Source organism: Carassius gibelio, chromosome A3 (assembly GCF_023724105.1).
Source record: "Carassius gibelio isolate Cgi1373 ecotype wild population from Czech Republic chromosome A3, carGib1.2-hapl.c, whole genome shotgun sequence".
Classification (NCBI taxonomy): Eukaryota; Metazoa; Chordata; class Actinopteri; order Cypriniformes; family Cyprinidae; genus Carassius; species Carassius gibelio.
Genome location: NC_068373.1, coordinates 26,879,790 through 26,903,725, shown reverse-complemented (window position 1 = coordinate 26,903,725; position 23,936 = coordinate 26,879,790). Strand labels below are relative to the sequence as shown.

The following is a 23,936-nucleotide window of genomic DNA, read 5'->3' as shown; positions in this document are numbered from 1 at the left end:
GGCTGTAAATGAATGCATCAGTGTCAAATAAATAAAACCAAGTTAAAATATTGTGGCTTAGAGAAGGGAACTGGTACAAATTTGATGTGCTTTGCTAAAAATGGCAAGGATTTAAGAGTAATGTCTTACAACACACACACATCCGTACATTCAAATGAGCAGCAGACAGACAATATCTCAATGTTTGTTCACCAAAGATACTTAGTTCACTTAGTTCTCCCAAAAAAATGAAAATTTGCTTCAACCTCAGGCCCCCCAAGATGTAGAAGAGATTGTTTCTTCATCTGAACAGATTTGGAGAAATGTATCATTATTCACTTTCTCACCAATGGATGCTCTGCAGTGAATGGGTGCCGTCAGAATGAGAGTCCAAACAGCTGATCAAAACATCACTATAATCCACAAGTAATCCACACCACTCCAGTCCATCAGTTAACATCTTGTGAGCAAAAAGCTGGATGTTTGTAAGAAACAGATCCATAATTAAGACATTTTTAACTTTAAACCATCACCTGTGGCCAAACAACGTGTCCATAATCCATAATCATCCAGTGAAACAGTTAATTTCCTGTTGTCATCTCAAAATCCACCCACATGTTTGTTTAGAACTGTTTTGGACAGTTTTCGCTTGTAAACGGTGCTTGATCTGTGCATATTTCTTTCCTGATTCAGACAAGACTTTTTCACTGGAGAAAGCAATAATATGGACAGAGTGCACGTATTTTAGCTGGTAGCAACACTTTAAAGTTAAAAATGTTTTGGATTTGTTTCTTTCAAATTCTGAGCTTTTCACTTCACTTGTTTGGACTCTCATTCCGACGGCACCCATTCACTGCAGAATATACTTTTTTTGAGAAAGTGATGTAATGCTAAATTTCTCCAAATGTCTTTTGATGAAGAAACAAACTCGTCTACATCTTGGATGGTCTGATGGAAATGTTCATTTTCAGGAAATGTTCATTTATCCAACACCGAACAACAAACTTGTGTACAAACACTGAACGATTTCCTCTCTGCCTTTAAGCTTTCTATTTTAATACATCTTTTGCAATAGTTGAACATGACTCACTGTTTTCAGAGACTGACATCTGCAATAAACACCACTCTTGCAATTAGCAATCACAGAATAACAGAAGATTGTTTCTATTAGTATATGTTAAATGAATGGTCAAAATGAGATTTTGAGATATTGATAATACTATTAACAATTTCTACAGTTTTATATGCTGAAATAAAAAATCCATTAACAAAAACATTCATTCAAACACTTGTGGTTTGCAACTGCATAGTCATAATTCCCCAAAATAGACCGTACATTCCCAAAAATAAACAATTGCGACCTATAACGCTTTTCCAAAGATGTTGTTCAAGCTTTATGAGTCAATGTTATGTGAAAGTCATGTAGCACACTTGAGTTGTGCAAAACCTGTGGTACATCTGTACTACAGACCACTCTTTCTTTCATAAGACATGAACATTATTAAATTAGCAAGCTAGAAGAAAGACCTGACCTCTTCACCAGCATTTAAAGGGATAGTTCACTCAAAAATGAAAATTCGGTCATTATTTACACACCCTAACCAATATATTTCTTTTTTTTCTGTTAAACACAAAATAAGATAGTTTGAAGAATGTGGTTAACCAAACAGTTAACGGTAGCCATTGACTTCCATAGCATTTTTTTTTCCATACTATGGAAGTTTTTGTTTTGTTTTTGTGAACTATCTCTTTAAATCTTCTGAAATGTGATTTAATATGAATACTTTAAGCTAAAATTATGTACAAAAACTAGAAATATGTGTTTGATTTAAGAAATGGCATATATCTTGTTTTAGTATAAGAAAAGGAATAAAATGGCCAATAGAATGCTGATATACTGTAGACTTAAAAATGAATTATGTATGTATATATAAAAAAATAATTAAAATACATAAAATAATAAAATCAGCCGACCAGGCCCAATAAATACTAAGAAACTGTTAAGAAACTTTTAGTATTTTTCATTAATGTAGTTCACTAGTATTCATTTAATTCATTAGCTACGTTGTGTTTATAGTTCATGTTAACAAATGTAGTAACTAATGAGAACAAATAGCCCCTTATTGTATAGTTTTTTCCAAGTTACAGTATTTTGAGAAACTCAAAAAATTCATAGGAAAAGGCCTTGTGGTTCTTTGTTCCTTGCAATGTCTTTGTTCAGAGGTAGCCTTGACTTTTTTGAGTCTTTCCGCCTGTTTTGAGACACAGGACTGGGATTTGTCTCTACTCAAAAGAGACACAAGTGTCAGTCCAGTTTACGTCTGTGCCATTTCCCCATCCTGTCAGACACAGATCTCTCATCATCTCGCCATGTTTTCGCCCCTTTGCTCAGGATGGAATTGTTTGGCTTTTTAAAGGCTGCATTCGTATTTATTTTAGTTTGACACATACACCCCCCTCCACAGTAGTTCATCTTTCTTTCTATTTAACGCTGGGGTTCCTGGGAAGTGTCTGTGTCTTCTCTCCCTTCCGTGCAGATGTCCTAAGATTATTCACACCATATAATTATTATGCATATAATACATCAGACAGCTCTCTCTCAGAGTACTACTACAAACTCCTTCATGGTTTGAATAAGGCTTTTGCACACGTTTTGATATCGACAAACAAAGTGCATGAATTCATAAATATCCATTATCACATTAAAGCCTTTCCGGGTATAGGTTGGCATGGAAGTTAGATCAACTGGACTCATTTTATCAGTTCGATCTGAGAATGTGAACTGGACAAAATCAGCAAACATGGAATGCTTCCCACACTTCCTGCCTTTAAAACCTCTGGGTGCAGCTATGAAGAGAAACTGGTCATAAGTCTGTATACAGTCATCACGAAACATACAGTCATCACAAAAAAATACAAATATTGACAAAATATTCCACGTTATACTCCAAATTTAAATCCTAGGTGAGCAAATAAAAGGCCAAGTTATTTCTTTAGTGGCTTAATCACGAGGCTGATAAGAGGTCTAAATACTTTATGCGTTACACTCACTAGCTCCATAGCGCCCTCATCTGTGTGTTTGTAATATGTCCCACATTTACTTAGCATAAATTATGTTTATATATCTATATATATCTATATCTATATCTATATATATATATATATATATATATATATATATATATATATATATATATATATATATATATAGTACAGACCAAAAGTTTGGACACACCTTCTCTTTCTTTATTTTCATGACTATGAAAATTGTAGAGTCACACTGAAGGCATCAAGGGCTATTTGACCAAGAAGGAGAGTGATGGGGTGCCTCCACAGTCACCGGACCTGAACCCAATCGAGATGGTTTAGGGGTGAGCTGGACCGCAGACAGAAGGCAAAAGGGTCAACAAGTGCTAAGCATCTCTCGGGGAACTCCTTCAAGACTGTTGGAAGACCATTTCAGGTGACTACCTCTTGAAGTTCATCAAGAGAAAGCCAAGAGTGTGCAAAGCAGTAATCAAAGCAAAAGAAGAACCTACAATATGACATATTTTCAGTTGTTTCATACTTTTTTGTTATGTATATAATTCCATATATAATTCCACATGTGTTCATTCATAGTTTTGATGCCTTCAGTGTGAATCTACAATTTTCATAGTCCAAACTTTTGGTCTGTCCTGTATATATATATATATATATATATATATATATATATATATATATATATATATATATATATATATATATAAACGTTTGTGTGTGCGTGTTTGTGGGGGGGCTGTTTTAACATTAAACACTGAATATGCTGAATGTATGCAATGCAATGGAATAAAATAAAAAATAAGTTTAGCCTAAATTAAACTGTCATTCAGTAGAGCCATAGTTTAGGACTAGATATTGGTTCATAATATTTGTAGACTTGACAAAAACATGATTTCACCTTTCATAACGTAAAAATAAACTAATTGGTCAACCAGTAAAATTAACTAGTACAGTAAGACCCCATCAGTTGACATAAGTTAAAATGAGGAGTACATTTGTTACAGCATGTATTAATCATTGTTAACATTGATTAATAAATAAAAAAAAATTTTGATTTCATGTTAGCTCAGGTCCATTAAATAGCATTACAGTTTTTTCGATTGCTAAATTTTTTATTTTTTTCTTGCTGTTTTTTTGTTTTTGTTTTTGATGACTCCCCTCATCCCCTGAGGTAAAAACAACTATATTGAAGGGGATTTATATACATCAGTCAACAGGCAACCTTAATTATAAATCCTTTTATTAGTTTGTGGATTTGCTTGAGCTAGAAAGAACTACTGTCTGAACATAAATAAAATGTGCAAAATGATTTTTAATAACTCCCAAACTGACTCAAATGATTCACGAACCCGCTACGAACTCCCAAACTGACTCAAATGATTCGCGATCCCAAAATTTACTCAAATGATTCGCGAACCCGCTCCGATTCCGCGAACTGATTCAAATGATCCGCGATGCCGCTCCGAACTCACGAACTGATTCAAATGATTTGCGATCCCCAAACTGACTAAAATGATTCGCGATCCCGCTCCGAACTCCCAAACTGACTTAAATGATTCGCGATCCCCAAATTGACTCAAATGTTTCGCGAACCCGCTGCGAACTCCCGAACTGACTCAAATAATTTGCGATCCCCAAACTGACTCAAATGATACGCGTTCCCGCTCCGAACTCCCAAACTGACTCAAATGATTCGCGATTCCCAAATGGACTCAAATGATTCGCGAACCCGCTACGAACTCCCGAACTGATTCCAATGATTCGCGAACCCGCTACGAACTCCAGAACTGACTCAAATGATTCGCGGTCCCGCTTCGAACTCCCAAACTGGAAGAAGCTCTGAAAAGCGGAAGCCCAGCCAGGCAAAGGATTAAAACCTCTTTTAAAAGAGATGTCCAAATGAACTTACCGGTACGCTAAAATCACGTTCTGGGAGCACGGAGAGGTGGCTGTACGCTCAAGAGCTATATTTGGAAGTGGCGGTACTGAGTAGCAGTGCGTACCGGCCCACTTAAAACACTGAGTGCAGACAAACACTACACACAACCCTCACTGAGATAACAAACACTGTCACTCAGAACACACTGAGAGGAAAAACACTACACACAACCCTCACTGAGATAACACACACTGTCACTCATACTAGCATCAAACACCAATACAGAAAATACTCACTTTTCATCTTTACAGTTTAAACAATTTCACTGACTTCATACAAAGTCATATTTTCTTCAAAGAAAAGACTGACATTCTTTCACATGATTGATTTACATTTCTAGAACATAACAATTCTTTAAGGTAAATGATAATTAGCAGTTTGCTTTAATAGTCTGCAGTAATTTACGAGAAAATAAATAAATAATTTTCAGGGCTAATCCTGAAATTGCAATCAGCAGTGTTTGAAATCTCTTCTGTTTTGAATGTGTGGTTCACAGTTTTGACAGCAGTGTGTTAGCGTTTGAACAAAGTGCTGTAAATCCACAGTGTTGTACAGGTTGGGGTTAAAGTCGTGGGATAAGTGTGTAGAGTTTTGAAAATTGTGTTCAAGCAATGAAAAACGAACTAGAGTTTGGTCCACATGAACTGCTGCTGTGCAGACTGTAGTTAGAGTTTTGCACATGTGACTCCAGTTGTGCTCACTGTCGTTTAGCAATCGAAAAATACTATAAATAATACAACTTTTGAATTTAATAATGTTAAAATTAACAGATTACTAAAAGCTTTAAAACTATTTTTTATTGTTAGTTCATGTACTTATTTGTCAACATGTAATAGTTTATATCTCGATATATAGTTGTCACAATAAGTAACATGGGATTTGTGCCCTATTCATGAAAAGCAGCATGCATTTTACAAACAGTTCAGGAAGCTTGTTATCTCTGTTCCCATCGCGTCGACTTTAACCATTTACCAGCTGTTTGTTTTGCTGTCGTACTGTTTACAACAGTCCCAACGCTGATAAGACATATGCAAAGGAACGTCACGCTCCGTAAAACGAAATTATGCCATTGCTGATCATCCTCTTGAGTTATGACTCAAAAATGACGCGTGCAGATTTCTTGCCGAGATTTCAGATCACATTTATTGATTTTCATTCAAGAGCAGATTCACACGAATCCTCCTCTGGTCAACACTTCCATGTTTTTTTTCTCTTTCAGCCACAAAAAGTTTTTTCATCTCTCTCATACACACAAATACTTGTACAGAGACTGCAGTCTAAACCAGCTGAGGAGATCTTTAGGAGAACGTACACCATCAGCTGTAAAGCACATGCCAACTAGGCAACAGTCACAAAATGACCCAACTAAGCAATTACATAATGTACAGAGCAGATGCATTTAAGACACGTTTTTAGAGTCCTTGCATAAGGACTTGGAACAACCTTCGATTAAAAACCCATTCACATCCACTCATCCGCATGAGCACCAATGTCCTGTATCTTAAAAGAGAAACTGACAGAATAAAAAATAAAACACTGATCTATTCCACTGGTATGCAACTGCAAGTAAAGGAACGCACGTCTCATTAAAAAACACAAAGCATTAAAAATCTAAATAAATTCACAATGATCAAGATCACATTTAAAGTGTTAAACTGTTAATATCTTCTTCATGTCTGTACATATGTTAGGTTAGATATATCAATAATATTCCCTTTTTTGGAATACTAAAAGCCTAACAGTCAAGAGTTAAGTCATGAAAGCTGCACCAAACATCCATAGTGGACCGGTTTGTGATTGCTTTCCTGTGCAGATATGGACATTTAACCAAAAACACTCGTATATTTTGGAGACAGTCACCGCATTTGTGGTTAAAATCATCATAGTCAATTCCTGGGACCACAGTTATGGTGTAGTACTCATATATTACAACTCAGTTTTCAGTTTCTATATTTTTTTTAAAGCAAATCCACAGCAGAAAATCTGCTGCTGCCATCGACTGCTCAAAGACAAAACAAAGGACGTGCAAAAAACTTACAAAGTAACCGAGAGATGTGTGACATTCTCTTTGGCACATTTTGTCACTGGCATATTTCTACAGTTAGCGTTTTTTCAAATTGGTACAGGGAAAAACTAAGTAAAAAGCATCATAGACTTAGCACTTTATGCTCAGAAAAACTAAATATATGTATATATTTAAATACACAAGAGTTTGAACACACAAATGCTCCCTAATTCTTCACTGATAAAAGTGCATTAACCTTTTACTCTAGTGAAACATTCAAATGTAGTGTAGCCAGATAGTTCAGTTCTTTCAACATTCAGATGAGCCATAAATTTGGGTTCTCTTGAAATGCATCTGGAAAAAAAGTGACCTTTATAAGATTAAAATACTTCGGGCCATCAACTTGTTCCAAGGCAATTTCTCAGAAAGCTTCATTATCATTTAAAATGTAACCAAGACTTTTAGACAGCTGCGTTGGCTGTTTCATTTGGAGTTTACTTTGTGCCAAGCACAGAATTAACGAGAAAGCTGCTGTGAAAATGCAGCGATCTAGGATCGGATTCATCAAAGCATTATGCAAAGCATTGCATGAGCTTGTGCAAACGCGCTACAAAATAATGTGACATCCAAAAAAGCAACAGAGGCATAAATACGTATGGTTGAATTCAACTGGAAGGCATGACAGAATTTGCATGCACATATTGTACAAATGTTGGTCGTTTAACTAAGTGTGCTTAGCTTATTTAAATATTTAGCAGCAACTGGTTCCAGACAAATTTGATCATCATCTCTAAGTGGCAAGATTCAAATGAGATTATCAAAACGTCAAAGATTGCAGTGGGATCGTTAACCAAAAAGAAAAGGCATGTCCCCTTTAGACACGAATCGGTGTCTGCTTAAAACGAGTGTTTCATGTTTTTTTGGTAACTGCGTGGCAGTGCAAGCTTGTAGTCAATTATCGCTGTTACAAACTTTGAACTTGCAAACGCTAGAAACAGATAAGCTTTGTTTCAAGGGGTCAAGGCTTTTCGTTTAAGTGCTTCACAGTTAAACCATTTAAGCTTGAGTTTTAAATCTGTGCCTTTTTTTGATTGTAATTCTCTGATCTGTCGACAACTTAAGAATACATTTGGTAAGCTAAACAGTTTCGTGAGTTCGTTTTGAACAACAAATATTAGGCATTGGGTATAAGGGCCAAACAGCTTACAGAACTGAACTCACCACATACTCATTCTGCTTTCCACAACAAAGCATATCCACAAAACATAAATGCATGGGGAAAAAGTGCATAATACTGTGACTTTTTCTTGTTTATAAATACCGATTCTTAAGAGATGAAAGGGAGATAAAAACTGCCATGGCAACACGAATCTTAACAGATGCTTGCGATGTAGGTCAGGGCAAGTGGGTTACTAGCTGAGATTTTTCGAAATATCTCTCCCTTTGATCAAGATTTAAATGATCAGGATGAGTAAAAACAGAAACAAATTGTGGAAATAACTGATGAAGATGATGGCATCTTATACATATGTAGGAAGGACACATGGCCTAATTAGCAGGAGAAGGAAGTGGCTCTGCTGTGGCCGGCTGCCCCGCGGAGGATTGGTTGGGTGCGGGTGTAGGTGTAGAGGCTGATGTGGGCATAGTTGCAGGCTTTGGGGAGGGTGCAGATGGAGTTGTAGTGCAAGTGGAGGTAGCAGCTAAGACTACGGGCTTGGGATCAGGAGGGTCACTTTGGGCAGGAGTGTCATTTGCACGTGATGCAGTCTTGTTGTAGTTAAGATTGAGGATGTGCTGCTGTAGGTGCCTGATCCAGTCCTCCTGTACCGAGAGAGGGCCGTGAAACTCCACGTCACAGAACCTAAAAGAAATGAATTACAAATAAATGACAACTGGTGCTGAGGGCTTACACATTTACAGCTCTTTTAAACATACAATCTAGACACCAAAAAGGCACTAAGAACATGAATATGATCTGGAGTAAGCAATATGTTTTACATTTTAAGGAGTCATAGACATGATTTAGGCTGAAAAAAATATAATTATTATTATTTGTATATAATATAGAATTTGAGTAATAAAAAATACCAATAGTCACACTGTAAGGTCCAGTTCTCGCTATTAACTATGACTTCTAACCTCAAATAACTCCTCATTTGCTGCTTATTAACAGTTAGTAAGGTAGATGTAATGTAGGGTTGCATTAAGGGATCTAAAATATGCTCATGCAGAATTAGGCATTAATATGTACTTTATAAGTATTAAAGGTGCTGTAGGGAACTTTTGTAAAAAAATATTTTTTACATATTTATTAAACCTGTCATTATGTCCTGACAGTAGAATATGAGACAGATAATCTGTGAAAAAAATCAAGCTCCTCTGGCTCCTCCCAGTGGTCCTATTGCCATTTGCAGAAAGTCATGCGCTCCCGGTAAAAAACAACCAATCAGAGCTGCGGTCCGTAACTTTGTTTGTGTTCAAAATGTAGAAAAGTGTATATAATAAGTGAGTACACCATGAATCCATTTTCCAAACCGTGTTTTTAGCTTGTCCTGAATCACAAGGGTACACCTATAATAAGTGTTTATATTCTGACTATTTTAGATTGCTTCGGGGGTACAGCGGCGGAGTAACCCAGTACCTTTGTGATTCTTCATAGACATAAACAGAGAGAAGTAGTTCTGGCTACAATGTTCTTCCGCAAGACGCAAGCAGTTCTGTTTATTAACCGCTAGAGCGTCAAAAGTTCCCTACCGCAGCTTTAATAAACAGCTAATATGCTAGTAACTGGTCCTTAAAGTGAAGCGTTACCATTCCATTTTATTATTGCATTAAACATATGTGCAGTATTTATTTTTATGCTTACTTGAGCAAGTATAGCAACATGCTAGTGTCAGCTCAGAGCTGAGAGAAGTAAGGTTACTGCTTGTTGACACGTGGAGTTGCTACAATTGTAGATAAGGTGATTATAAATATTACTAAACAGAGAAATATCTCTAAACAGAGAGATCTAATATGCAAGTACAGAACTAATATGGAACTCACCGACACTTGAGTGAGTAAATTTTACCCACAAGGCTAACCAGTGGGGTGGAGGGCGGCTTTGGCACAAGGGCAGGAATGGTACTGGAGCGAGGCTTCGGGGGGCCACTCTCTCCCTCCCCTCCTTCAGAATGTGACGGGTGTTTAAGTGGTCGTCTCTCAAATCCTTAAGAGAAAGAAATCTGCGAATTAGGTACAATTTTGCAGGTAGATAGGAAAAAGAGAACAGGAAGAGATTAAGGTAAAGTTGAACTCAGACCTCGTGGCAAACGCACGTTGAGTTCACTATGAGCCACCTGCGCATGTGGAAGGGCATTATTGGAACGCTGACTGCCAGGCTGTGGAATAAGGCCATGCTGAGTGGAAGTTCCACTCCTGATTTTTGTATCTGTTCCCCGTGACGATGATCCCCAGGAACAACTGTTGACATCCCGTCCAACTGCTCTCTTCTGAGGCAAAGTGAGAGATGCCCACTTGGCCACAGTGGGCTTTTGGGAAACAGTTGAAGTAGGGTCAGAGTCGCAGGATGGTGAGAGAGTGGAACTGCACCTCTGCAAAAATTTTTTACAGAAATTATAATTGATATTAAAACTGAAATTTCAGTGGGAGGGGGGGTAGTAAAGAATCACAAAGTTGTTCAAGATGCTTTCATACTTTCTTTTGGGTATAACGGGCTCCTTGTGCATAACTTTGCTGCATCTCTGCTGCCTTCTGTGGACGGCTGCGTATCCAGGCACTCAGTGTCTCGATAGGTGAACCATTTACACACCATTCCGTCACGCCAAACTGTCGTAAATGTGCTCGAGCATGACTGGCCAGCGCCTTCCGGTTTTCAAAGTAGAATCCACAGAGTTCACAACTGGTATCTGGAAAGGAAAAACAAAAGGATTGTTCTTGCGACTATTTGCACAAGGAAAAAAGGAAGAAATAATGTGCCAAACATGCAAACAATGCGTAATTCACAATAAGAGCAGAAACATCTAAAGAAAGCAAATAAGGTCAGTTATTTGTATAAATAAAGTCAATATATTTTTTTTTATAATCACCAACATGATTGCAAAACAAATAGTCTTAAAACAATGCGATGGAGAAGAACCAAATAAGGAGTTTTGTAAAAATATACCCGTACCCATGTGGCCTACCCCATGCTTCTCTGTTGAGGTTTTACCCTTAAATGAATAGTCCTGTGAGGGAGGCAAGAAGTTTCTAGATTGGATGAGCAGTTTTTCTCCTGGCGGTTCCTCCTCCAACATCACCTTCTTCTTCAATGGAGGCACTCCAAAAATCTTCCCCACAGGTGAAGTGGAGGATAAGGCAATGCTTCCCAGCCCATGCTTATGGAGGCGTGAACCAGAGTGGAGCAGGTTAAGAGGTGACTTACGGGACAGAGCAGAGGACTGATAGCCCGTACTGTTCACTGAAATCCCACCATCCTGTCCCGGTTCCTCCTTTATGCCCAAGGCAACAGATGCAGGGGTAGTGCCTTGTCTCCTCATGACTTCCCACAGTGTGTCAATTGGTGAGCCATTCACAGACCACTCTGTGATACCCATATGCCTCAAGTGTGAACGTGCATGGCTTGAGAGGCCTTTGCGGTTTTCAAAGAATTCGCCACAGAATTCACAGCGAATATCACGGGAAGGTTCCTTCTCCTGAGTCATAACTGTAGGATGAAAGAGAGTAAAAAGACAACAGATTGAGCTGGGAATGATTTAGGCTTCCATTACGATAAATGAAAATGCTAAAAGTAAACGAACAAACACACATCACAGGTGTGAAAACCTACCCAAGTTGACTGGATAAATACTGTCTGAAGTGTTTAAACTGGAATGTAGTGGCTCTGGGTTGTAGCTTTCATTTACTCCAATGTCTGATCCTTTCATGGTAACCTCTACAATTTCAGGCTCTGGTTTCAGTTTAACCAGCTCTAAGGTTGGGGAAGAACTGGCAGTGGATGTCGAAGGAGACATTTTGCGGTTAGTAGGCTGGTCGTGGCTTGGTGTTTGGGCAAAGTGCAAAGGCTGGCGCCCAAGCACATTCCCTGGCCGAGACAGTCCTGGGCTCTGAGATTTGGGGGACTTTAGAGGCATGATTGAAGGTAGGCCTCGGCGAACTATAATCTCTTTTAGTGTGTCAATAGGTGAGCCATTCACAGACCATTCGGTGATCCCAAGTTGGCGCAGATGGGAGCGGGCATGACTGGAGAGGCCTTTGCGGTTCTCAAAAAGTTCTCCACAGAATTCACAGCCCACATCTTTCATTGGCTCTGGTAGAATTGTACAGAACATTTTATCAGACTTAAGTCAGGTGTGTAAATTACCTTAGATAATTGACGAAGCAAACAATAGACAAGGACATGCAAAAACACATAAAAGTTGTTACCTATAGGAAAGGACATCACTTCTCCACTACTGAAACGAAGGACTTGCAATGAAGAGGGTTTCAGCTTCTTTGGAGGTGGGCCCAATAAGGGGCGGGTAGAAGAAGATGTAGCTTTGGAGCCAATGGTTGTCTTCAAAGAAGAATTTGCCGTTTTATATAGGACAGGGCTGGAGGGAAGCGATCTCTTAGAGGAAGTGGAGGGTTGGAGGGAAGTCATGCTGGTTTTCTGGGACCTTAGGTCCTCAGGACCATCTGAGAGAAAAGAATTTGCTCTGTGTTTAAAGTCATCAGTCAAGATGAACCGGTTGAGTAAGTCAATGGGGGAGCCCTTGGATTCAGAGTACTCAATCCCAAAATGGCGCAAATGGGCACGAGCATGGCTCGACAGGCCTTTTCTTGTTTCAAACCACGCACCACACAACTGGCAAATAATGTCTTTAGAGTCCACGTCCATTGCTAGAAAGGAGTGTGAGAGGAATAGACAAGTTTAAGAAGTGTAAGAAGGACAGATATCAAAATGTGCAAAAGGAACAAACTGATGACCACAACACTACAAAAAACAAATCACAAACAATTTGTTGAAACTCTTTATTAGTATTTACTACATAAAATGTGTTCTTACTAAGATTCAAAGGGGCATCCGTTTCTTGCGGTGCCCAGAATGGTTTGTTCGGACTGGAATGATTTGTAGACTGTTTTTTTCCTATGGTCTTATGCTCCTGGGATCGCAATGGTGAAGACACGGGTAGCAGGGAAGAGATGGGAGCTTTTCTCAGTACTGGGGAAGGGGACCGAGACTTTACAAATGGAGAGGAAGGCAGAGAACCAGCTGCAGAGTGAGTAGTTGGGGAAGAGGAAACTTTAATAGTGGAACCCGCAATAGAGAATGGGACAGTGGGATTGGTGTCCAGCAACCCTTCTTCAGTTTCAACATCTTTTGTGGGGCTAGGTATAGGAACAATATGGGCATGGAGCTGGGGCTTCTTAGGAGATTCCACAGTAGAAGAGGTGCCAGTGAAGTGAGCATCAATGGAGCGTTCCTTAGTGATCTGGTAAAGGAGATCAATGGGTGCACCACTGTTCTCCGACATGCCGATGCCGAGCTGCCGTAGGTGAGAACGGGCATGGCTGGACAAACCACGACGAGTCTCAAAGGTAGCACCACAAAACTCACATTTCAACAGGTTAGAGCCTGAAAAACAGAGAAATGGTGATTCAGGACCTGTCTACACTTACTCACTTTTACAATTTATTCACTATGCAGAGTTAATAAACCTTTACCTCCACTGTGGAAATCAAAACTAATTTGTGTAAAATGTCACGTAAAAAGACAGAAAATCAAAGTGACATTCCAAACATGTATGAACCTGTATGAATCTCTTTCTTTTACCTGTATTTTAAAGAATATCCTCAGATTTGGAACAACATGCTAGTGTGTAAATGATGATGGAGTTTTCATTTTTGGGTGAGCTATTACTTTAAAAGTAGATTAAAAGACTTTATAGATTAGATTAAAATTAAATTCATATTACCCATAGCGTCTGTCTCTTTGGATTCAGGGCTCCTTTCCTCAATTGAGAACAGGGTCTTTTCTCCTGGACTTGTGGCCAATTTATCTGTAACAGGTATTTGGGCCTCCTCTTCTTCTTCTCCATCCTCTGCCTCCTCTCCACCTGTATATGCATAGAAAGAGACATTTTTTTATTAATGAGCTAATTGCAGTCAAACCGCCAATGTCTCAAATTAAAATGTCCCTTAAACACACTGTATCTATCTTTACCTTCAACTAAATAGAATAAATTAAATTAAATTAACATTTATTTTCATATTTAACATATTCATGCTTTAATTACCTGGCCAGCTGCTTCTGTAAGATTACCTGTTAAAACACATCTGCAAAATATTTTCCTCATTATGGGGACAGATACTTACAGGGCAATCACAAAATATATAGTTTGATGTCTATTTTAGAAAAAGAATAAAAAATACAAATAAAAAAGTCAAGGTTTTAATAGCCCTTAAAATCCACATAAATGTTTTCCTTTAAGATTATAAACTGTAATGATTTCCAATCATACTTAATAGCATTCAATCTCCCAATTCTTTAATTAATCAGTGACTAAATAATTTTTTTCTACCTCATTTCTTATTTTCTCTAAACCACCATATTGCACAGAAAAAAAAAAATGTTGATTGCAATTTGTGGAAGGAGTTAAACTTAATGACTGAGAGTTTGTAAAACTATAAAGAACATTCCTGACTAACAGCAACCAACTTGATTAGAAAACAACAGGTAGGTCTGATTTAAGAGTTATTTGATTTTGATTTCTGGAGTCTAACAATTAGATGAACACACAGACTGATACTTTATTCAGTCCAGAGGTCAATTCAGAAGGTCTGCATTAAAGGAGCACACAGTGATTTTCTCTTGAAGCTCCTGCTGGTCTTGCTCTTCTCAGCATATTCAATATAATAAGCTGTGAACGCGTTCCTGCGATGGGCGTTTCTGTTCTGTCATTTGATCTGTCCTAGACACATTTCTAGCAACATCAGCCCCTTTTCTGCTGAGACTGAAAACATAAATTCACTGTAATGGCATAAACCAAGTGAAATAACCAGACAGCAAATCTACAATTCATGACATTAAATACAATAAGTTAAACACGAACGTCCACCATTTAATAAATTTATTCAGACCAACATAAAACGAAACAAGCAGCGCTGACATTTTATTTTCAAAAATGTTTTTTGTGAAAGTGCGCGGAAAAAAGACTTAAGAACCAAGAAAAATGAAGCGTTGTTGCGCTCATTCCAACATTAAAAAAAGCACCACAAGTAAAATAAAATGGCGAAGACTTAGCCTAATTTGGAGAATCATAAAGACATACATGCAAAAAAGAAGCCGTCATTTTCACAGAACATCAAAAACTGCCTTTATTAAGCACCTGAGCGCAAAATGTCACATATCGACACTTTTCAGATAGAAAAGTGTTCAGACAGTAGGGGAATGAGTCTACGTGCACTCTGTCTCACTGGATCATTGTTGACATCAGTGATTTAAAAGGCGCATCGGGTATGATTCTTAAATGGTAACACGATTGCATGCCATGCAAGCTTTGAAAGTGGCGAAGCTCCGAGCACTTGAATCTCTCATGCATCCCCATGCAGGGCGCGTAAGTGCACGCACTCACCATACAGCGACTGCAGCGCATCGTACTTATTACAACACCTACAGTCAGACAATTTTTCCGCTTTTGTTTGTGTCTGCAGGGAGGTGGAAGCAGCCATTTTGCCCCGCACACATGCACTAACGCACCAGGCGTGACGAACCGAATAAAGGCGGAGACTATAGGCAAAATATTAAAAGCAAGACATCAATTATATTGATGAAGATTGCATTAAGAAATGAGCAAGTGTTCTGCACCATACAAATATCTTTACAACTGCTTTCACAACTGCACCTGACAGCATAACAAAAATCCCAAGGCATGCACAAGCTTTTGAGGTTTCTCTTTAGTGTATTCTGAACTTCTGAAAGCAGATGAGGTAAAGGCTATTTATTTAATGAAAAATCAACTTTTGAGTAAGTAGCTACACAATTTCACAATTTATGTATGATCGTATATTGCTTCATCAACCTTTGAAAAAACTATCTAAACATGATTTAAACAAGACACAAAAAAGTGATCAAAAAGTGGAACTAGACTAAGCCCACTAGTGATTTTCCATTTCTATGAGAAATGACATTATGACTAACATTTCAGGTTTTACAATAATATTTGTTAACTATTTTACATAATCCTTCTTTTGCTCTAATGACAGCTTGCACTTGACATAAGTATGGACTCCACAAATTTGACAAAAAAAGAGAAATTGTTCTCTAGCATTACTTTGTTTCATAGAGCATCAAAATAATCAAAGAATATCTGACCTTTTGTACAAATAAGCTTGCATTTGAGAAATAATGCAGCCTCGTAAATATGTTTTATATAATACATTTGTAAAAACTTTGTGCATCATAATTTTCTAACAAACATTTTGCAGTTATATAAAGAATTCAGCAAGTAAGAACTATTACATTCCTTATGGCTTAATATTTTACTATTTTTACAATTCCAAATCAAACAGAAGTAAATGCCATCCACTTACCCTCCAATTCACTGATACTGTGTTCTTCCTTCCAGCGCAGTTTTGGAGAGTCGGAAGAAAGAGTGGTGGGTTCTGCTGTCATGTTCTCCTCATCCTTCATGTCTTTCCTGCTCTCTTGCTCCTCATCAGAGTTCTGTTCTTGATCTGACTGGAGAGTATGAGGGGTGGCAGTAGGTAGAACAAGATCTGGATGTTTGGCAAAAAGCTCTCGGAGAATATTAATGGGAGAAACCGTGACTTCCCAGTTGGTGATGCCAAAGTCTCTGAGATGGGCTCGGGCATGACTGGAGAGACCAGCCCTGGTGTCAAAGCCGGCACTGCAGAACTCACATCTCATCACACTGAAGGTTGATGGGTCAAAGTTGGCGACTAGAGGAGGTAATGGAGAGAAGAGCATCAAAACAAGATATATAAGCCATTGTTTCTATTAAACTCTTATGAGACATCAAGATTATAAACATTAAAAAAATAGTAGGTAAAAAGCCATCTAAATTTACATTTACAAAAACCTCACCTTTTTTCTTCTTTTTCTGATAGGAGAATTTCTTCTCAATAGCATTGACCTCTTCTGGGGAGATAAAGTGCCTTACATTGTAACTAACACCCACTCTGTTCAGGTGACCCCTAATATGATTGGCTAGTCCGATGCCATTATGGAATCGATCCGAGCAATAAGGGCATTTTCTTTCCACATTCTTCAACAACCCCTCTCTATCATCTTCATCATCATCATCTTCCTCAGTTAATGCACCAATAAGGCGATTAACAACATCCTCTTCATCTTCGTCAGCATTAATATCATCATCATCCTCATCCTCATCCTCATCCTCATCCTCTAGCTTTGCAGCAACAAGTTTGCCTTCTACACTCTTCTCCTGACTATCAGATTTGTCTTTGACTTTGGGTTCCTCCTGTGCTTCAAGCTTTTTGCTGTTCTTCTTTTGTGAGGGGGAGTTGGATTTGAGATCCGGATCATTGGCGGGTGGCTCCGTCCCTGGGGTGGGGAGTGGTCATAATGTGGTGTCACAAAGTGTTCAACAATTATAAAAAACAAACAAACAAAAAACATCAAGACTAATATTCCACAATGTCAAGGTTAAATGCAAACAAATGTATCTGGGATGCAATGAGAATGGTGACAGGCTGAGTTAATGGAACAGTTGTTCTGAAATTAAAAGTCTGTCATCTTTTATTCATGCTCATGTTGTCCCAAAATTCAATGACTTTCTTTTGTGGAAGTAGAATTTCTCCTTTTGTGTTGCATGGAAGAAAGATTGTCATATGGGTTTGGAACATTGTGGTTAGTAAATGATGACAGAATTCTAATTGTTGAGCTCATTGTAAACAAAAGGAACAGCTTGGCCTGGCTACTCTGCAACCGTTTAAGATCTCTGTGGCTCTGCTCATCACTCACCCATCACCCTGCTGCATGAGAGGGGAGTTTGGAGGTCAGAGCTAAGAAACTCTATGAGGATGAGAGGTAACTTGTTTCTTAGCTGGGCTTGCTGCCCCTCAAGCAACCCCAGCCTCTCTGCTGCCCCTCGGAGGCTGGCTGAGAAGCTGTTCTTCAGCTGCAAGGCCAGGGCAGGTACCTCCACAGGGTCTGCAGGGGAAGGGACCAGGTTCAGACCAGGGTGAAACCTGGGATTTCCCCAAGTTTATGGCCAAGCATGACTCATGAGAACTTCTAAAATTTCAAGGCTTTCCATTTGCCCCCCATTCAAGTATTGGTCCTTGCTGACTATGGCCACTGATTCGGTTTACTGTTAGGAAAAATATTGCAGGAAGAAAGTCTGTACACCACCGGCAGTGGCTAATAGTGAGCACTGGCCAATGGAACAGGAAGTAACACTTCAAACACAATTATAATAACTGGCCAATGGAATGGGAAGAGTCACCACACTCCTTTAACCAGCAGCCAATCAAACAGAAAGTTGCAAGGATGATTCTGGCACACTGAATCCAGGCATCACAATAGCACAAAAATACATACAGTGCATATACACATATACATGCTTCACTACAAGACAAAAGACAGAAGTACAGGTCATGTATTTATTCAGATTTTGCCAGTATGAATTTGGAGTTCAACAATGAAATTCTCATTGTTCTATTGTGGGGTTTAATGACAGCATTATTTAATGTGACAATGTTATAAAGAGATGGTGAGAAATTGATGTAAAATACAGATCTTTCAGAAATTTGATAGTAAATATATCAGTAGTTTATTGCACTGGTAAATCTAGTTTATTTGACAGAAATACGGTTGATAATGACAAGTGTTAACATTTACTTACTACATTTACATTTATGCTTTTGGCAAACACCTCATCCAAAGCAACTTTTAGGGTTAACAGTTATACAGTTTTATATACTGTATATTTCTGTTCTTTGGGCACTGAAGTCTTGCTGTTGTTACCACCTTGACAGTTTAACTACAAGGCTAAGCAATGACTGGTCTTGGTGTTACAACCTGATATTGACTTACCTTTTTTTGAGTCTTGTTTTGGATCATGTTCTGGTTCTGGTGTTGGAATGTCTTCTATCTGGCCCATATCTTCAGTTTGGTTCGAGATTTGGACTTGTTTTTTCATAATGGGAGTAAGGGTGGATTTAGGATCCAGTCTTGTACTCGCTCTTGTGCGCCCACGTTTACCCCTTTTAGTCCGGATTGTGCGTTTATTCCCTATGCTCTTGAATGCCACATCCTTACGTCGTGGAGCAGCCCTTGGATTTGGCAGAGATGAGATGAGATGCTGAAGTTGTGGAACATTCTCTTCCACAAGATTAGCCACAGTTGTCCTGGCCTCTCCGGTTTGTCTCAACTCCCCAGCAGGGTCTGTGTTATCATTCAAACTTGCTTTACCAGGTTGGTCTGTGGCCTCCCTTGGGGTTGTAGAAGCATTTTGGCAAGACAATGAACTAGAGTCCACCTGTGAAGGGCCACTTTCAGGCTGTGTTTCTTTAGATTTTTTTGATGTTCGGATGGGGTACCTCTTATTGAGAGGTGACGTGACAAAAGTTGATGTAGCAGCTGCAGAGGACTGAACCTGTCCTTTCTTGCAGGACTTCTGCTGAAATCGGGGAGAAGTTCGATAGACACCAGCCCTTGTTCGGGTGTTGTGCATCTTGGCATGCTCAGCAAATTCTTGAGGCAATTCAGAGCTAAAGTTGCACTTAAGACACACAAACTGGCTGACCTTCGTTGACTCTTGGATGACTGGCTCCATTGCCTTACTGCAACTTGCTTGCTCTGCCACCCCCTTGTCCCCCTCATTTAATTTTCCAATCTCTTCAAGGATTTTCTGCCGTGACTCCTCGTGGCATTGCTGATGATCTTGCAGCAATACCTTGTCTACAAACTCCAGACCACACTCTATGCATTCAAAAGCATTTTTATTAAGATGTCCACTCCAAGAGTCTTTCTCTCCACATTGCAAATTCTTCCGAGATCCACCAACCTGGCCATGCTCTCGCATGTGTTCACGTAGATGGGTACGTTTCTTGAAGTAAATGCTACATTCTACACATGTAAAAATACTTTGGGAGAGGTCTCCATCCAGTTGGTGATCTACTACTGACCTCTGCCTTCCTCGTACCTTCTCTTCCTTTTCCTCTTTAAATTTGAACTTACTTTCCCCAACCTTTGTGGTTTTCCCATGCTCCTTTGATCCCGAGGGTTTTCCTCTGGTCCTTCTGCCGGCTCCCGTTGTGTGTTGCCAAGTGTCTAAGCCAGAAAAAGGCCTCAATATGGCTCTCTTTTTTCTTCGGCGCTGGATGAAGGTGCAATGTGCCCAAGGTCCAGGCGGTGGACTCTCTGGCTCAGAGTCTCCTGGGAAGGTGTATACATCTTTCTCTTTGGTATTCTTCTCTTTCTGCCCTCTACTATTAAGCATTTTCTGCTCAGTTTTCTCTTCTTTTTGGCATCCCTCTTTTGGTGTAGTATCTGGTAGATGACTCACTTTGTCTTGTTCCACTGCAAGTAAACAGCAAAAAGGTTTTATTGACTTAAGTCGTTTTTTTATACGATGGTGTTATTGAATCAAATGCATTGGGGTACTTTAAGTTGTTATTTTACGTTTTGCTGTATGTTTTGGTAGGCTGGAGTCTGTAGTTTTCGGCTCCTTGTATGTAACATCTACTTGGTTCTCTACCTCCAGAGGGGAAAGTGGGATCTTTTCAAGAAATAAGTGTTTGGTTTCCACAGGTTCTTGGCACGGAACAATGTCAAATCTGCAAGCATAAGGATTCAAATGGATAAATACTTTAAAGCTTAATATTTATCTCCATCAAACCCCTCAATGTTAAAAAGTATGCACTTTTCTGTAAACCTGTTCTTATGTATATTCCTCTGTCTCTCACCTGTCTTCTTGTTGTCCAGAGCTGGGACTTCCTGGGCTGTGAGCAGCCAGACCATGAGGGTTGGAAAAGTGCTGAAGATCTTCCTCTGACATAAACCATTGGAATCCACACAGGAACACAAACAATATACACATGACAACAGAAAGCAGTAGACTCACAGTTATATCTACAGCATGTAGACGAACAAAACCATTAACGTTGTTCACAAAGAGAAACGTTTCACAGTACAAACACAGAATAGCTCAGTCTGAAACTAGTTGAATCTTTGCAGATTCCCATTTCCAGTCAGCTTCTTACACTTTTAGGAAAAAAGGTACAAAAGTACCTTTTGAAAAGATACACTTTTGTACCTAAAGGGTGCATATAAGTTACTAAAATGAACAAAAGTGTACCTACACCTTTTGTATCTTTTTTCTAATAGTGTATGATTCAGACATGCTTGTATTTTTCACTGACTTGAAAGTTAGAATGAACCAGAGAAACAATTACCATCCAAGGTTTCTTTCTCCGAGTCCGAGTCCCATGTCAGAGATGAGGGGAAGGCTGAAGATCGCGGACTCCTCTGTACTTTACCACATTGCTCCAATGTGGGGAAAAAGCATTTTGGACCATCTGAATCTCCATTTCCATCACCCTTCTCCATTGTGTCATCACAATGCAATAACCCCCCCTATGAGTTCAGAGGTTTGAAACAAGTCAACATTACATAATTCTGTTTAGGAGAGGAATAAAATGCTGCAAGATTCTCACAAAGGTGTACACTGATTGTTAAAAGATATATATAATGACAGTGTATAGATAGTTGTAATTAAAAGGTATTAAACTGTATTAAGGCAATGACTCCCAAATATTTTTTAAATATTCATATAGAGTAACGGTTAAAAGAAAAAAACGTCTCCTTTCATTGGAAAAGTGAATGTATTATTTCAAAGGGAAAAGGGGGAGTTTAAAGCTGTGTGCCAGTTTGCACAATATCCTTCCTAAATAGTATTCAAAAATAGAATTAGTGTGTCACAAATTGTAGTATGTTGAAATAAGTATACCTCATATTAATAAAAACACAGGAAATGGGACATTGATGGATAATCAGTATCAATATGATCAATACCTAACTTGATTAAAAAAATATCCACATTATATTGCATCTGCAACAACATTGTGAACTTTTAGAAAGATACATTTGCTCATTTGCTTTTAAATGACTCATTATGCAAACACATGGCGTTCTCTGCGTGACAGACCACGATCACCGTGCTGCTTCAGCTCTAATAGGTTAGGAAATTAAATGAAAAGTGAAGTGGAAGACGTTAACTGTGAGAAGATGATTGACAGGGCAGTTTAAACAGTGACAGGATACATGTAACTAAGTAACACTATTATGATGAACTAGTATGTCCCAAAGCTTGTCTGCTATTATGCTGCTCACAAGTATGTCATTTTTCTTTACAAAAAGAGTAGGCTACGTATTTTTAGGGCACAGTATAACTAGGCGAATTGGTAGGTGCCTTGAATATACCAGGAAGGTGCAGCTGAGTAAGGAGGTGGATGCTGAAGGCAGTAGCCCTTGGCTGGACATCAGATCTTGAGGGTCCCTGGTCGAGAGATCCTCCTCAGGCTCCATGGTCCCCTTGGGTACAACTGCTGTCCAATTCTCCTGTCCTATATTATGAAGAGCAATTCTAGTAACAACTACAAGCATAGATATGGACCCGAAGCCTCAAAAGTCAAATTATTATGGGGTCTTTAAAGAAAACATATAGAAGAGCATGCAAGATGTTTATAACCTCATGAGGCTACTTCGATGATAAATTATAGTGCTCTGTGCTGTCCAACCTTTGAAAGAGCGCATTTGAAAAAATAAATCTTTGAGTTCGATTCCTGATTCGTGTCACTGACCTATTTTATCATGCCTCATTTCCTATGTTAATAATATCAAATGAGACCGTTTTTACTGGGAAAAATATATCCATGTCGGCTCCCTTAATAAATGGGCTTGTCTATGTAGCTTTCATGCGTTTATAACCTGCGATGTCAGGACGATCTGCAAACGCTGTCCTTCTCCAGGAACACAGTGTGTTAAAAATGTTTCTGGATGTGTGCGGCGAGGATGGAATTGAGCAACACTCACGGAAAGCGGCCTGTCTTTGGAATCTTCTGCGTCCAATCACATCGCGCTCTCCATGTCCTTTATGGATTCAAGTTGCACGAACGCACGAGCGCTTATAGAGCATGTGTGCGTTGCGTGTTTTGCGTCCCGGAGCGTCGCTGCCTTCCCTCGGGAGCAGCGGGGAAAGCATGTAGGGCAGCTAACGGTGAAGACCGCCTTTGCACTCTAAACACCGGACTCCATGTTGTTAGTTTCGGAGGGATGGTGACGTTGGTGGGGAGGGGAAAGAGTTTATGTATCAGCCTCGCTGTAACTCTTTCACAGCAGGTCGAGAGATGAACGACACCTGAGCAGTGCGCTAACAACGGCGCTCGTGCGCGGTGCATAGCGGACTGTTTCAGTACTTTGAGGGGGCGAATAACGTTCTTATAATTGTCACTATTTTTAAGAGTTAAAAGAATGTAAAATGCTACACTTCAAAATGGTAAAATAATTTATAATATATATATTGTAATATTTTACAGGAACGTTTATGTTACAAATATAGATTTTATTAAGTAATTGTACATTATGAAATCAATTGCTTTATAAATCTGCTATATGAATAAATGGAAATATCAGTTACCTGCATGATGTCAAGAATAATTGCTACTAATGTTACATCTGTATGTGTCTGTCTGTCCTTCTAAACATCTATTTGTGTGTGTGTGTGTGTGTCTGTGTCTGTCTGTCTGTCTTTATGTCTAAACACTATAATGTTCAGTCATACTGTTCATTCATGTCTTTGGTAACTGTTATGTACTACGTATGTGCAAATACTGTTAACTACTCATATTTTAGTATATTTATGCCTTTTAAAGCTATGCAATTATTTAATTAACAAATCCAAAATAAATACATTAATGTAATTAAAATCAAGCTACATTTAA

At 38.8% G+C, this 23,936-nt stretch overlaps 1 protein-coding gene across 2 annotated transcripts; it reads right to left on the bottom strand.

Moving 5' to 3' along the window:
- Positions 1-6,076: 6,076 nt before the first annotated feature.
- On the bottom strand, positions 6,077-23,292 carry wizb (WIZ zinc finger b). Of its 2 annotated transcripts, XM_052553376.1 has the most exons (18): positions 23,029-23,292; positions 22,417-22,559; positions 21,390-21,570; positions 20,901-20,985; positions 20,617-20,771; positions 19,027-20,514; positions 17,953-18,141; positions 17,053-17,532; positions 16,539-16,907; positions 13,922-14,062; positions 13,012-13,581; positions 12,390-12,845; positions 11,794-12,273; positions 11,137-11,670; positions 10,662-10,873; positions 10,267-10,558; positions 10,011-10,173; positions 6,077-8,826 (listed from the first exon to the last, which is right to left on the bottom strand). In XM_052553376.1, exons 2-18 carry the CDS (start codon positions 22,519-22,521, stop codon positions 8,514-8,516), a joined length of 6,213 nt encoding a protein of 2,070 aa, XP_052409336.1. In that variant the 5' UTR covers positions 22,522-22,559; positions 23,029-23,292; the 3' UTR covers positions 6,077-8,513. The 2 variants fall into 2 exon arrangements, with proteins under 2 accessions (XP_052409336.1, XP_052409337.1); XM_052553377.1 differs by lacking the exon at positions 17,953-18,141 and having other exon boundaries at positions 23,029-23,291.
- Between the last annotated feature and the right edge of the window lie 644 nt (positions 23,293-23,936).

Coding starts and splice junctions, on each gene's coding strand:
- wizb (XM_052553376.1), bottom strand. CDS start 22,521: ATGGAGCCTGAGGAGGATCTCTCGACCAGGGACCCTCAAGATCTGATG. Junction 10,874..11,136: donor GCATGGGGTAGGCCACATGG/GTACGGGTATAT, acceptor TTTCCTTTCCAG/ATACCAGTTGTGAACTCTGT. Junction 8,827..10,010: donor ATTTACTCACTCAAGTGTCG/GTGAGTTCCATA, acceptor CATTTCTTTTAG/GTTCTGTGACGTGGAGTTTC.